Source organism: Strix uralensis, chromosome 37 (assembly GCF_047716275.1).
Source record: "Strix uralensis isolate ZFMK-TIS-50842 chromosome 37, bStrUra1, whole genome shotgun sequence".
Classification (NCBI taxonomy): domain Eukaryota; kingdom Metazoa; phylum Chordata; class Aves; order Strigiformes; family Strigidae; genus Strix; species Strix uralensis.
Genome location: NC_134008.1, coordinates 2,100,311 through 2,115,431, shown reverse-complemented (window position 1 = coordinate 2,115,431; position 15,121 = coordinate 2,100,311). Strand labels below are relative to the sequence as shown.

The window sequence follows — 15,121 nt, the reverse complement described above, 5'->3', positions numbered from 1 at the left end:
GACAAACCCAGGCAGGAGTCTCGTGAGTACTTTTACTTGCCATTTTCCAGATTGCTTGTCTCACGATCACTTCATTTTTGATTTGCAACAAAGCATTTAGTCTGCTGACACGATTCACACCGTGAACTACCCCATACGCATCCCTCTGTAGAAAGCCAGCTTGTCAGAGCTGGGAGGAGTCAGCAAGGGCACTGCCTCTGCTCCCACTCTGCACAGTCCCTGGCAGATAAGTGCCGTTCCAGCAGGCTCCCCCGCTCTAAGCACAGGGCAGAAAGGGTTGTCTCTGATGCCCCCCCACCTGCCAAGCTTCCTGGGGGCTTATTTTCCTATCAGCTCCCATTTGACTGCAGCCTCTTCTCCTGGGATCGGCTGTGGTCAGGCCATTTAATTACAGTTTCCTAAATACACTCTAAGGTACCAATAACCTTGTAAAACAGCATGGTCACAGCTCCCTGGAGAAGTTCTCCTGTTCCAAAGCAAGAAAAAAAGCAAAACGCTTACCTCAAAGCCATCAAACTCAAACTTGACAACTGGTACAGACGCATCTTCCACTGCCTGTAAAGGAGCAGATAACTGTGTAAGAAAATATTTTTTGCTACTTTCATGTTCTTCTTAAACTGTGATAAACTACAGAATTTACACTGCTAAACTACTTAGTATAATGACCGAGTTGCTTCCAAACCAAAAATAAATGTTAGTAAGTTACAAGCAGTATGGCACTAGTACGGTCTAATACCGGCTTTAGAAAGTTCCTTAGCCAAGAGATTCAGAGGCTGATCCTGTGCTGTAATGAACCAGCCGTGCACAACGAGCCGTCAGTGTCAGTGCTGGTAAGGCACTTCCCTTGGCCGTGAGGAAGAAAAGTCAGAGATTTCGGTAGCTATCTTACCACTGGTTAACATCCAGAGAAATCGAAAAAGTTCTGTCCACATCCGACAGCATGCACTAGCCTCCCTTATTTTGATTTTCTACCGTGCCTGAGGGGCTGTCAGATACCTTATGGGACAGTTTTCAGTGCTGCAGACCCCTTGTCAGAACTGTGCCGCAGCCCACTGAGAGTCTGTTCTCAGGGGACAGTCATCCCAGCAAAGGCTCATTCGCTGGGCACATGAAGTCTGTCCAAATGTCTGCACGAGGAAGACCAGGCTAAGAGGAACACTTCTCAGGAGCTCAGTGTCACAGGCGAGGTGCGCAATACATCACCCGGGGGTGATTTTACAAAGCAGTTTGCACGTTCACAGCGCAGCCCCTACTCACTTGATGTCAAGCTGACAGCGTGCGTCCCTTCCGCAACGTCTGGGGCTGAGTGGCCAGAGAGGAACAGGACCAGGGCAGAATGAACTAGAGGTTCTAAACTGCATCCAGAGGGACACCACGGCAAAGGCGCTGACAGAAGCCTTTCCACATCACCTTCAACTGCCTTAGATTTCAGGCTGCCCCTTCCTCTTTCTGCCCCTTACTAGACCTAAGATTAAGGCAAGGCTCCTAGGGACAACCTTGTTTTCTGATACAGCTGACACATTCTGAAACCACGGGCAGAGGAGAAGTGTACTGATACAAGGAAATGATCACCTGCTTTGCACCTTATTTACTTATAGCAACTTATAATGATTTCTGAATATTGCTTGATAATCCTGCTTGCCCTGACTGTTCTGTGGAAACTTAGCAAGAATACAATGTTGAGCAAAAATAAGAGACATGTCCTTGGAAAGCAGATGGGTTCTAGCAAGTTTAGTCTTTGTAGTGGATAGATAGCCATATATGGGCGGTAGAAACTAATAGACTGGTGCTTTTAGATAAGATAGAGGTGGTAAACCAGTGGGAACCACTCTTGTTGTTCGAGAAATTGGCTAAGAGAATCTGCACATGCTCCAAGGAAAAGTACAAGGTGAGGAGGACTGTGAGCCTTCCTCCAACAGACCCCCGAAGACACCCCCAGGAGGCAATGCGCAGGTGTCACGTCCCGCTCACACGAGGGGGACAAGTGACTCAGATTCGCAAATCCCCAATGGAGCGGACAACAAGTCTCCAAGTCTAAACATTTATTAACTACTCACAATGTACTAATTGAACACACGATAGTTGGCTAAGTATATAGCAAGTTGTGGCAAGCAATATAATATGCCTTGCATTGCTTAATAGGAAAGGGAAAAGAGGGAGATAGAGGGAATGGGGAAATACAGATCACCGGTCTGGGTTTCTGTGCTGATCCTGCCGACGAGGGTTCCGGGAGGCACAGGAGACATCCGTCTTTTTTGCTGGCATCTGTCTTCTTCGCTTCACTACACTCTCTCTCTCCCAGGCCGTGCCCGCCCCCCTTCCCTTCTTGATTTATACCCACTTAACTTGGGTCCATCCCCTAGGTTGACCTACATACCTACGTATCCCATGTACGGGGAGGGGTGAGGTGTTTCATGGGATGATGTAATTAGCATGATCATGTTAGCCCTCGTTAGCATATTGAGGGGTGTTAACTTTAATATGCATTTCGTGGATAATGAAGCAAAGGTCATTCACCGGACAGATGGCCCTTGAAGTTTTGGCCAGGTGCCCCAGAGCAGAGCCGTCCTGTCTTCACAGGGCTCCCTCCTCCAGTCCCATCTTGTGTTATTCGGGCAGGCTCATCAGCTTCGACCTCCACAGAATGCACCCTGTGACTCACAGTTTTGTCTTGCGAGTGTTTGAGGCATTTCTTTGATCAGCCTCAACTTTTGCTTTCTCAGGCTGTTTTTCTTAGTTTCTCGCAGGCCTGGTTTCTTGTCTCTCACATCCCACCCCGTGACTCAAACACTCCAAGTTCTTCTTTGACCGTTGTGATCCCAAAAGGTATAGGGAAAAGGAAGACAGAAGGTGAGAGAGCATATAGCTAATTGCTGCAAGGCATACTATTAAAAGCAAAAATTTGCATAATATCACAATACTAATATTTACAAGCCATCTTCCCCACCCCGTGAGTCCTGAGGATCCCAGTGATGTGACCCATGACCCAGGGTTCCATCCATCAAACTAGTCCATCAGTCAATAAAAAGGTTCTCACTTCCCGTTGTGGATCATCTTCATCATGGCACGGTCTCCTCTATAGAGGTGGTGGCATTGTGCATGGTGATGTAGCATTCTCCCTCAGTTAGATTCAGCACACCGCACAGTCCATGTTCCTTCAGCAATGCTAGCCAGATTCTGCAACGTCATCTTAGATGTTTGTTGGGTCTGCACCTTTAATTCCTTAAAGGCATATCTTGTTAGTACATATAATTGCTAAGTTAAATTTTCTAAAACTATTTGAGGTTACACAATGACATTATCAGGTCTATAAGGATTTAAATGGGAATACAATTTAATATTCAGGTATAATTCATTAATGCTTAATTTGTGGGATCAGACCCCTTCAACTAGTCTTTGATGACTGCATCTTGCTGTTGATGGATGTGGTGTTGTCAGGAGCACATCCAGTTATATGAGCTGGCACTGTAATCTGTCTGGTATTTGCAAGCACCAGTTTGCAGTCACAGGTGGCTCACAGGCTTCCTTTACTTTGGAGGTGATTCCCAATAAGGGAACTTAAGGCACAACTCCAGGTTAGCCTTCCAATAAGTGGACTCATTAAATGTACCTGTAAAATTTCCTGGATTGTTGATTGTAATTGATTGGCAATGATTTATTCCACACCCAGCAGGTATGATTCCACAAATTATATAATAATGTAAGCAGATTACAAATAATAACTAGCCAATAATGCCTACAACCATTGAAAGTGCTAAAAGTAACATAGGTCTCCTGTTGTCCAGGATCAATGCTCTGTAAAACACATATATACATGACAAAACAATGATGGTTAGAAAGAAGGGACAATCCACCTGGTATTGATGCGGTATTCTTTCCCATGGGCATCAGTAGCCACCCACAAACAAATATTGATGGGAGTTTTTAGGGTTAGGGGTACTTGCCCCACGGTGGGCAAGTCTACTAGAACAGGTTGTCCAGGATAATGGAGCGGGTTTGCAGGGTCTTTAGTCTCTTTTTTCCTGGCGAGTATGGACAGAGGCTTAGGACAGAACGCGGTAAGTCGTGGGCACCCATTAATTCCCCACCGGCTGTTTATCTTCATTACTAATCACTTCATTACTAATCACTTATTGTGATCCGCAGGGCCACACGTGTAATGCGAGTTGCTTCAAGTTTGATCGGTTGCCTACACATGCAAGCACGCAACATCTCTGCCCAGTTGGTAGGGCTATCTCAGCACAGTTTAGCTCCTGATCTTACTGGGGGAATCTCCAGCACAAGCACAACTGTGCCTTTGCTTTTCCTCTCGAAAGCCAGATGCTCCCCTGCCTCATGGACACAGCCAGCAATTCACTGGAACATAAATAAGCCTAGCTGACAATCAACAAGGTGCATGGCCACACAGAAAAGTGATTCTATCTCTTTGGATTAGCTCCACAAAGCTTTTGATTTGAAACTGAACATAACACTTGGCTTTACCCAACTTGTGGAGGAGACTGGACTAGGCTGTGCATACTTACTGGCTCCGATGGCATGTCCAATGATGTAAACGACAACACACACTATGCTGAGGTGAGACATCCAGGAGACAGTGGTCTGTGAAGAATTTAATCACAGGTTAGAGGTGGTTCCTCTCTGAACATCACCAACACGTTCAAGGCACTATTTGTGTTAAGATTTGAAGGCATTCTAAAGCCACTGTCACCCTCCATTGCCAGGTATGTCCATACTTAGCCACGAAAATCCCAGCCCGAGTATGATCCTTGCTTCCAACAAATGGATGCAACGGATATTATGAACATGATGTACTTAAAGCAGTATTCAGCCAAGCAAGATCATAGCTTTTCCTGGGTTTACTTTAGGTAGATACACAAATACAGAGACCTTTCATACTGTCCTCTCCCCCCCAGGGTATAGAAGCAACTTCAAAATATACCAACGGCCTGTTCCCTGGAAGGTCCAGAAACGCACAGGTAGGATCACCTGAGCCAGTCAGCTACACACCTGGAGACTGAGGGCCAAGGTTAACACTGCACAGGAGACAGAGCACAATCCAAAGCCAGCAAAGAGAAGGATTCTCCTCCCCAGGGATTCCATAAAAAGAACCTGAAAGAGACAGAAGAAGGTGAAAAATCAGACACCTGGGTCACAGCACTTCTTATTCCAGCAAGATTTATTAAGGTCTGTTAAGAAGTTCAGTGACATTTCTACCACCTACTGATGGATTGTGGGCATGAAATCACCCAGGAACTGCAAAAAGCTGGACGTGTCAATAAGACTGAGAGAACAGCCAGGCCATTCTTCAGTACCCAGACCCAGTGAGAACTGCATGGAAGCCCTGCACGGTAACACTGAACAGCAAAAAAGGGTGTATCAGCCTGGACACCAGAGACTGAACACTTCTGAGGCGTATGAGAAATCATCGTGATTAACCATTTTGGTTAACATAGCTGCCTTCAGCCAAGGGACAGTGCAGGGCGTCTGTTGTGCAAAGCAGCTCACAGTATGTGTAAATAACATAACCTAATTTAAAGAGCGACAGATGGGGGAGACTGGACAGGCTAGAACTTGAAGAGCCCCAACAGAAACTTACAGCGAGCGAAGTCATGGCGACACTGCCGGCACCTATCAACACAGTGACATATTGAACATTTTTGCTTTCCACACCTGCCGACTGGAAGATTCTGTCTGCGTAGCAGAAGACCTGCAGCAAAACCACAGCTGTGTTTATATGTGACCAAAGGCAAAACACAGGAGTCTCATTTTGACTGCTTTGACATCCTGGAACCGGTGCACAGAAGCCTGAAAGAGCTGGAGACGTTGGTGTTTGGATCCAGGCACAAGCACCTTACTCCAAAACCATCCAAACTATCCTTAACAGGACAGCTTGACTCTGTATCTAGTACATGTGTGTACTGGATTTGGTACTGGCCAGGGTCAACCCACCACAATGTGACACAGAACCAGTGTCCCTGATGAAGGGGTACTCCTGTGTCCTAGCTCCTGTGCAGCACTGTCCCCCATCATCCACTCTCAAGTCCCATCCCTTTGTTACTCACCCCACGGGCCCTTCCCACTCACCGCATTAACCCCAGAGAGCTGCTGGCCCATCATCATGACAACGATAGAGGCGAGCTGCCATCGCAAGCCTCTGAAGGTGCACAGGGTGACTGCAGCCAAATGCCCTTCTTCCTTTTCTGACCAGTCTTCTAGGCTTATTTCATCTAGCTCATCATCCACATCATCGCAGCCTCTCAGCTTCTGCAGAGCTAGTTGGGAAAGGAAGGTATGTTATGGACCCCAGAGAGCAGGTCTACAAGTGAGCTCTCCTGCTTCAAATCAAGACAGAACAATATGGGCTGCAGTTCTTCCACGGTGGGAAGTCAGGGATTCATATACGCAGAGAAAGGAGCAATGTTGCAGGAATTCCATCCACCAGCAACATGTCAGTGAAGAATTTCACACTCGCTTGCTTCACTGCCGACTGCTGTCAGTCATGTCTCACAGTCAGATCTATCCCATTCCACCTCCCCTTTCGTTAAAAGGATGATGCTGTACCTTGTCGTGCTTGCTCTTCATTGCCCTTTTGTATCAGCAGATATCTGGGACTCTCAGGGAAAAAGGGCAATGTAAGGAGCTGAATTAGTGATGGGATGCCAGTGAGCCCCAGCAGCACAGGCCAGCCTGCAACAAGTGAGACAAAATGACAACTGTGAGAAATCTTTCCCCAGTGGAGCCCGCTGACAAGTCCTGAGCCAGGGCTTTACCTTTGGCATTCCCAAGGATCACGTCGAGACCAAGGATCTGAGCTACGAGGATCCCAACAGCGATGAAGAGCTGGGGTACTATCCCAATAGCACCTCTCAGATTTTTCGGGGACACTTCTCCAAGGAACATGGGAACCACACTGGAAGCCAGACCTAGTAGTTAGAGAACAATGTTAGACATGCAGCTGCCTGACATCAGCACACTCACCATCTTCAGTAAAAAGCCTTGTTCCCATGTGAGACCAAAGTGATCCTTGCTGGACCACAGGACATGTGGAAACCTCACGCTCAAACCCTTCTGCTCCAGCTGGAGATTTAATGTCATCTTCTGGCCAGTGAATAAGCTGTGTATGTTTTCCTCACTCCTCAGTGGAACATGGGGACACAAAGCACATGGCATCAGTTCACTCAGCAGGTGGAGAGCTACAAAATCCATCGCTGCATCTGGTGCCCTCAGAAAGGCCCAGGAATCTAGCTTTTTCTGGGAGCCGTTAGATAAATAAGTTTATACCACTACCTCTCCGTTCCTAAGTAATGCTGTCCCTTTGCCAAGGCTGTCGATATTACACCCAAACCTGGCTTTGCACACACTCAGTACAGTACTGCATGGGGCACCCAGACATTCTGGGCTTCTCTTCCATATTCCTGTAGCTCTAATACAGCCACTTATGACAGCAACTCACACACACCCTGCTCCTTGGCTTCCCACCATCTTTGCAATAAAGCTAGTGGCTCTGAACCCTTCACTCCCCCTTTTAACATGTCTTTTCTCCTGCAGGAAGATCAGTCAGTTCCAGGACTGGATTACTGGGTCTGGCATTGTCTCCAATGTCTTTGACTTAGAAGGATTATTCTGTCCCTGATTATGTGGGAAAAAAAAAAAAAACCACGCACGTGCCAGGCTGTCTGCTTTAAGATTTCTGGGAAAATGTATTATTATTAGCAGGTTTCCTGGGTGTTGGAGCTCCAGTGCCTAGCAGATGCTTATTGCAGAGGATAGCTCCTCTGTACATCTTAAATTCCAGTCTCACTGCCATTGTTTACTAGACATCTTTAGTACTTCTGCAACATGCAGATGACAACTGTTATTCAAGCAAATCAGCATTGTTATGGAAATGTATAGCTAAAATATGCTACCTGTGAAACCATCTGTTCTGAGAATAAAAAACCTTTACACAGCCAAGAATATATTGCTCTCCCTTTACCATCCAAGCTCTCACTTACCAGCATATATTCCCATAAGAAAACATGAAAAGATGATTACTTCAAAGGTTTTTGCTAGTTCTGAGGTTCCCATAAGGAGTGCAGCAACAATGGAGAAGAGGTTATTTATCACCAAAGTACCCTTTCTGCAAAGTAATAGGGAAGGAGACAGATTCAGTTTATTTTTTTTAAGGCCCCAATACCAGTCAGATGCCCTCTGTGTTATGCTGTCCAAAACTCAAATGAATCACTACCCCAAAGACTAATCAAAGAGAAAATGGTGATTGTCCCATTTTTTTCCTGCAGGGAATGAAGGCTTCAAAAAAGAACTGAAGTTTCTCAGGAAACTCGAGCAGCAGAAGCCGGGCCTGATCTCAGATCCCAACCCAGGACTTTCACCGTTGCTCTCTACCTGGCTCAGTGCCCAGCATAGAGCCTGGCCTTGACCATACTGAAACCATATAAATTCTTCTACATGTGAGAGACAACGTGTATTGCTGAGTCCAGCAACTAATCCCCAGCCCATCTGCCTTGCAATCGAGGTGGTGACACAGTCACGCTCCTCACGGGCTTGGCAAGCTGGAGTGACCTGTGAGGCAAGTCTTATCTGAACCCATCAAACTGCTGGTGAAGGATGTTAAACACCACTGTCACGTACCGGCCACAGTTGTTGACCAGAGGCCACACCATGAGCGATCCAAAGAAGCCACCCAGAGGGAACATGGACACAGTAAGAGACCAGAGCAGCGTCTGGAAGCTACTGTCCATCGGCACTCCGTGCCTGTTGAAGTAGGTTTTGCTGTAGAAGTCCTGCATGTACTGGAACAAAATACAGAGCATGTTTAGCACAGTAAGTAAAATTTTCATGGTGAAAAAGCTAGTTAACAACAAATGCCATAAAGCTTTAAACAAATGTCTTCATAAAAACCAGAATAGCTGAGCTGGAGAATGAATGCAAGAGAGGGATGGAGGAGCCTGGACTAAACTGTTACTACATGCTATCCTGCCTTATAGGATTTGCCTGGTTTCCAGAAGGGAAGACATTCCTCATGCCCCGTCTCTGCTGGGCAAAGTCCAAACAGTAGAGTTATACACCTTAACACCTCCCTTCCCTTTCCGGGGGAACCACTTCTCACCAGGTGCCCGGTGACTCAAAGCATCTGCCCTCAAACACCCATCATCTACTGTCACGCTCCTGCCTTGTTCTGTTTGTAAACCTGCTCCTGGGTCATGGTCCAACCTACCGGGGCTGGAGGATTGATCACGGACACATTATAGCCATACTGGAAAGAAGATCCAAACCCAGATATCAGCGATACCAGCACAAGCGTCAGTGTCATCTTCTGCAGAGGGGAAAGAAAACACACAAACAACACCGTAGAAGCAGGTTTGGCTTTTAGGCATAAATGGCATTCAGTAAAAATAAAGAAATACCCTAAGACTTGCCTTCTGTGTTTTTCACTTCATGTTACAGTATAAAGAAAGCCCAATGGGTTGGTTTCATATAACTCATTTTGTTCTGCTTGATTTGCACATAGTCATAACAGTAATTCATTCTACCCTTTCCTGGTATTGATGGATCATTTGGATGATGAATAATTTTGAAGTTATCATGCTTAAAATACCACCCCGCAGGGAAAAAAAAATGTATGCAATTATTCTTTTTCCAACATGCAAATTGGTTAGTGAAATAACACAGGATATTGGCACAAGAAAGCTTTAAAAGGAAAAGATTTTGCATGAAGTGGCAAAATCCCTTTCCCGTTCATTTGTTCTGCTTTCACATGCTGGCTTGTTCTGCCTCCCACATTTCAGGATCAAGCTGTCTATGGATCTAATCCCATTGTCACTTGTCACTGAAGCCAATTAGAACTTAATGCAAGTAGCCCAGTGAGGGTTTGGTTGGGGGGTACAGGAGCAGCATTTCGCCGTTCAACAGAAGGGTGAAATTGCCATCCGGAGTAGGATCAAACACAAACCATGTTTGTGGGTACACAGTCCTCAGGGTTACAAGCAACTTGTTTTTCACAGCCATTTAGTTACTATTCAGTCCTCAGGCTGGCCTGACTGTGTTGACTGAACTGTTTTGGTTGTCAGGGTTGGTTTTTTTTTTATAGCTCACTAATGTATCTTATTGCTGCTACATCAATACAGTCATTTTTCATTCAAATGCATACAATATTATGTCACCATCATGTCTGCAAGGTTTTATGTCCCAACACTCAGCCCAGGTCCCATATGAAGGATCTGTCACTTCCCTGACTGAACGTTTGTTCAAATAGCTGCTGGTACTCCTTATATTCCTCATATTCCTCTGAAGCTCTAGCAGATCACCTCCGGAGATCGGCAGAGTTTAAGGCGCTGCAAGAGATCAAAATTCAAGTCCATCTCAGAGTAAGGATCAGAAGGAAGCTGAGGCTTCCAGCTATATTTATTTTAATATTTCTTTCTTATTCCAGCTATATTCTATATTTTTTTTTACAGTAGACTGTTGACATTCTCACATTGGTGATGAAAAGTAGGCTGCCTTGTTCTCATTAAACAAATCCCAGGAGCTCAGAAGAGCCACTGGTGTTAATGATTCACATTCAGCACTTTTAGGAAAACATCTGGCACACATGAACATCACATTGTGCAAGATGCCACAAAGGCAGCCCCCATCCCGAAGCATCTGCAGCCTAAACCTGATTAGAAATTACAAAAGAAAACTCACACACAGAAGGGGACAGTTACACAGAAGTTACGTGGGAGGTCAGCTGCAGACAAAGAAGATCATGAGACCCAGTGCAACGCTGTGCTGCAGATAGACATAAACTGGGTTCAAGAACATACACGTCTGCTCTCCCTGTGAGATCAGTTGTGGATATGTTAGCCCAAAAGATCTTGATCTTGCTCCTCTACAAGTACCTGCAGATCTCAGACAGCTTGCTCTGCATCTCTGTGGGAAGCTGAAGTTGGGAGTGTTAGAGTCCAGCATACTTACCCTCTTTGAACCTCCACTGTTGTCAGAGTTCTTGGGCTTATTTCCTTTCAACTTCATTTTGGTGCTTGAATCTCAGACACCGAGTACAGGCTTTTGTAGCCAAAACAGACAACGCAAGGGATGGCAACGCCCTAGACAGAAAAAACCGCTCTGACTTTTCAGAAAACATCCCATCAAGAAGCTCTATCAGCCAAAGTTGTTCTTGTCTGATCGTTCCCTTACTCTGCGTGACTCCCTCGTGTCTTCCCTTTCCTTTCCTTGTCCAAGTCCGTCGCCGCTAGATCAGATGTTCTTTTGCCAGATCCTGACTCAAACAGGTCCTTCCTAGCTACAGGAGAAACAGGCTCATCAGGTCAAATGGAAGGGGCAGACTTACTGCAAAAACTGCTAAATGAGCTGTTTTCCCCCAGCTATACCTATGTCAACGAGTCTGTAGCAACCGAGCTGCAGCTCCTTCCAGCTGCAGCTCCTGGGCAGCTGTGGACAGCATAGCCAGGGAGGCTCCCTGGCAACTGCAACATTCCAGGGAACATGGGGCAGTGTTAGAGCTGCCTTGGCAACAGCCAGGGCAACAGAACTGGCATTAACCCTCCCTGCAACCACAAATTGCCTATCTGCCCTTGGGCTCACATACTGCTCTGCTTGTCCTACCTTACAGGACCGACTTGCTCAGGGCGCTTTTGCAGTTCGCAGCGATCAGGTTCATCCTCTCACATTTGTGTGTTGACAGCTCGCAGAACAGTTTTTCCACCAAATCACATTAGTTCCTTTCCCTCTACATGCAAGGTATGCCACGTGTTGCTGGCTTAGTATTAACCTCCTACACTACAAGACTACTTTGAACAGTCCAGGACTTGGTTAATAGCCGACTACCATTTCTAGAGTTTATCAGAGAAATGCAAAGTTCACAGATACCTCCAGCAACCAGAGAAATTTGAACCAAACCTTTTTGTTATTGGTCTGTCTGTAACAGCCAGCTTAAAAAAATGGATCCTCTTGGGCAACAGGAGTTGTTCATGTTTCTTTCATGCATTCTTTGACTGGTTGCAGCCTCCCTTCCTCCAGGTGAAAGCATCCTGCTCTAAAAATAGGAAGGGGAACAGAGCCCTGTTGCTTTGAGGGTAGTGGAACTCAGTCCCTAGACTTCTCGTCATTTGTCTTTTATTGCATTTGTTGTAAGTTAACGTCCTCAAGGATGCCGTTTGCTAGGGTACCATGACAGTGGATAACACCTCACTCCTGTGACTTTTAGGAACTACTCCTGCTTCAGTCCTACCTGTCATGTGGCATCTTAACCGAAGAGAGATGCCAACCAGAATATTCATTTCACCCATCAGTCACCTTTCCCCACCTTCCCCTCTGCATTGCCACTGAGAGGATGTGGCGAGCTGGCACTAACCAAGACACTCTGAGCTAGCTCAGCTTTTCCCATGCTGCCTTCAAACATTGCTCAAAGCACCCCAAAATGAATGGGACAGGCCATCGCTCACTCAGCAGCCAGTTTAGTTCTCACCTTCACAGATCTTCAGTCAGAAGAGGGAAGCTGGAAAGTAAACCGTTCTGCCCCAGGGGTGGGGAAGCTGCAAGGAGGACAAACTTCTTTCATGAAATTCCTTTTCTTTAAAGACAGTATCATTCTTCTGGGAGCTCTTGGCAGAATGACAGCCACTCTGATACTCAGTAATTATAAGAGAGAAGAAATCTTTATCATGGTCTTTAAACTCCTTCCCTGAGCTTGAAGAAATAATCTTGACACATACAGAAATCAAACAGGACATGTATGTTTGCCATCAGAAATCCTTCATCAGAGGAAATATTTGCTTACTGCAGCAGAACATTTTGAGTATTTGCCATTCACAGCAAGAAACTGGTAACAACATCCATAAGGTAACTGGCACTGGGATGATCTTGGAAGAGCTCAATGAAGGGAGACAGGATGGTGAATGAACTTCTTGGACTTTCAAAGCAATTGCAAGGGTGTAACTTCTTCAACAGCCGAGATCCTGTTGGACTTGGGCAGAGAACAGAGCCAGTAACAAGAGAACCAGTTTTACAGGCATTTTACAAGCACATTTTCAATTTCAGCTACAGCACATATTAAGCTTCTTACATCTGCTCTTCACCCCAGAGTGCCTTTGCCTGCAGACATTAACTCAGCTCTGCATCTTCTCTCCTCTGCACTTGTCCACCACGTGCTAAGAGTTCCCATGCGCGTGTGCAGGGAACTACTCACACTCAGCCCAATTGTCTGTGCTCAAAGCCGGATCCTATGAAATCCTGATATCTCTGGCAAAATAATTCAGAGGGGAGGCTTATCTTCCAGAACAAATCTGCTGGAGAACATTAGCAGTGAGCTATACAAAAGTGATGGTTAGGAGCTGGCAGTAAGCCATGCTGCAGTAGGCAGACCACAATGCTTGCAGTAAGGAGACTTATTAGGGGACATCCCACAGTAAATGTCCAAGAGAGTGACATTAGCAGCATTTTTACCTGCATTTGGGACAGAATTGCATGTTCAGTCAAGGCTAATTCAGTATCATACGCAGTCCTGAGCTACAATTGGGACCTCAAGGTGAAACAATAATTCAAGTAACAAATTATTTGCCTGAAAATAAGTCGTATACAGATAATGCTTTATCAGCTGCATAAATGGCTCCCAGTCAGTTAAGCAAGAGGCAGATATACCAGTGTGATCCCCCAGCAATAGGAAAGGGGATTGCCACAAAAGAAGCACACTCTGCAGGTAAACAGTAGCAGACATGAGGCTCTGGAACTAAGAGGTGAATGAGACCCTATTTTCACGGCATAAAAGCAATGCTAGGTAGCATCCTGCAAGCCTTCTTCCTTTTCCATTGCTTTCCTCAAAGACCATTTTAGAAGAGGCTCAGCCACACAGATGCGTGAAATAAAAACAGAGGAGCAGACAGATCTGTAAACTTACCATATCAAGATCTGATAAGTTGGTCTGGGAAGTGTCTGGTCCTTTCTCTATTGGCAGGGTTGTGTGACCCAGAAGATGTTTCAGAAAGTGTTGGAATGTTTGGATATTAAATCTCCATCTTCACTTTGTTCAAGCAGAAGCACCTGACTGTCCAAATACCCACACTGCCCTCTTGGACCTCAGTGGGTTCATTTTTCTATCCAGGACAGAAATAGTGACTGTGCCAGCCAAGACCTGCCTTTTGCCAGCTCATGCCACCCTCCATTGATTTCTGCAGTTCCCTATCAGGCTGCACGGACTACAAGATAGGTGGAATTCAGTGCAGCACAACAGACATTCACACTGCTTCTAAGCAGCAGGAGTGACTTATATTATGAAGCCCAAAGTCTTACAAATATTGGGTTTGGCAGCATTGAAGTACTCTGGTGTCATCTCTGTAACTGTTCTTCGTGATGAGAAGGTAATAGTGGCACAACCAGAAATTACTTTTCTAAGGTGCTCCTCTGCTTTAGCAACAAGATGATTTATCCTTTTCTTGCAAATAGATGGTTCGTTAAACACACACTTCTAGGTTTTAAAGTAAAACAGACATCACCCAAATCCTCCTGTACTACAGAACCTTGGTTCACTCCTAGAGCCAGGGATCATCTCGTACAATTAGACTCAAGTTTTGGGAAAAAGACAAAAAAAGGGAAAAAAGGATTTTGCAGTGACCAAATCAGCATCAACAGTACTGATAAGTAGTGTAACAGTACTGATAGTATTCGTAGCTGAGGGGTGAACTCACAAAGCTCTGACCAACCTGGGAAAAGAGCACTAAATCACCTGATCTACCTGGTACTGAAGATACTACAGAGTGACAAGCCAGTTCCCACCAAGCAACTTCAGTTACACACCTTTAACCACACTGGTCACTATGTCCCATCTGCCATAACTTGACCCAAACATTTTACACACTTGCCCAAGGGAACAGCATCTTGCAGACAGAAAGACAATGTCTGATGTCTAGTGTCAGAGGATGCTTTATATGAAGTTCCCCTTCAGCGTGTCCATTACAGACACTGCCCATCCGACTCATCCTTAACCCCACAGTCAGCTCTGCAAGCACAGCACCAGCCCAACAGCACTTCTGCCAGGGTCAGTTTATGTCCACCAGCGTGTTTCTGAGACGCAGAAGACCAAGCTGTGCCCCAAATACATTAGTGGAGCATCCATTTTACGTCA

At 45.7% G+C, this 15,121-nt stretch overlaps 1 protein-coding gene across 1 annotated transcript; it reads right to left on the bottom strand.

The window, feature by feature from the left end:
* Window positions 1-2,381: 2,381 nt before the first annotated feature.
* LOC141937102 (solute carrier family 2, facilitated glucose transporter member 5-like) lies at window positions 2,382-11,013 on the bottom strand. The gene is made up of 11 exons (XM_074854505.1): window positions 10,957-11,013; window positions 9,218-9,316; window positions 8,632-8,792; window positions 7,995-8,119; window positions 6,771-6,923; window positions 6,562-6,687; window positions 6,085-6,272; window positions 5,597-5,707; window positions 5,008-5,109; window positions 4,524-4,599; window positions 2,382-3,222 (listed from the first exon to the last, which is right to left on the bottom strand). The coding sequence occupies exons 1-11, from the start codon at window positions 11,011-11,013 to the stop codon at window positions 3,191-3,193; spliced, it is 1,230 nt and encodes a 409-aa protein (XP_074710606.1). The 3' UTR covers window positions 2,382-3,190.
* Between the last annotated feature and the right edge of the window lie 4,108 nt (window positions 11,014-15,121).

What these genes read in the sequence shown, in the direction of transcription:
- LOC141937102 (XM_074854505.1), bottom strand. Translation starts at nt 11,013, where the DNA reads ATGAAGTTGAAAGGAAATAAGCCCAAGAACTCTGACAACAGTGGAGGT. An exon ending in TGAAGAGCAAGCACGACAAG is followed by an intron (nt 6,273 to 6,561) that starts GTACAGCATCAT and finishes TTTCCCAACTAG; the next exon opens with CTCTGCAGAAGCTGAGAGGC. An exon ending in TGGACATGCCATCGGAGCCA is followed by an intron (nt 3,223 to 4,523) that starts GTAAGTATGCAC and finishes TATGCCTTTAAG; the next exon opens with GAATTAAAGGTGCAGACCCA.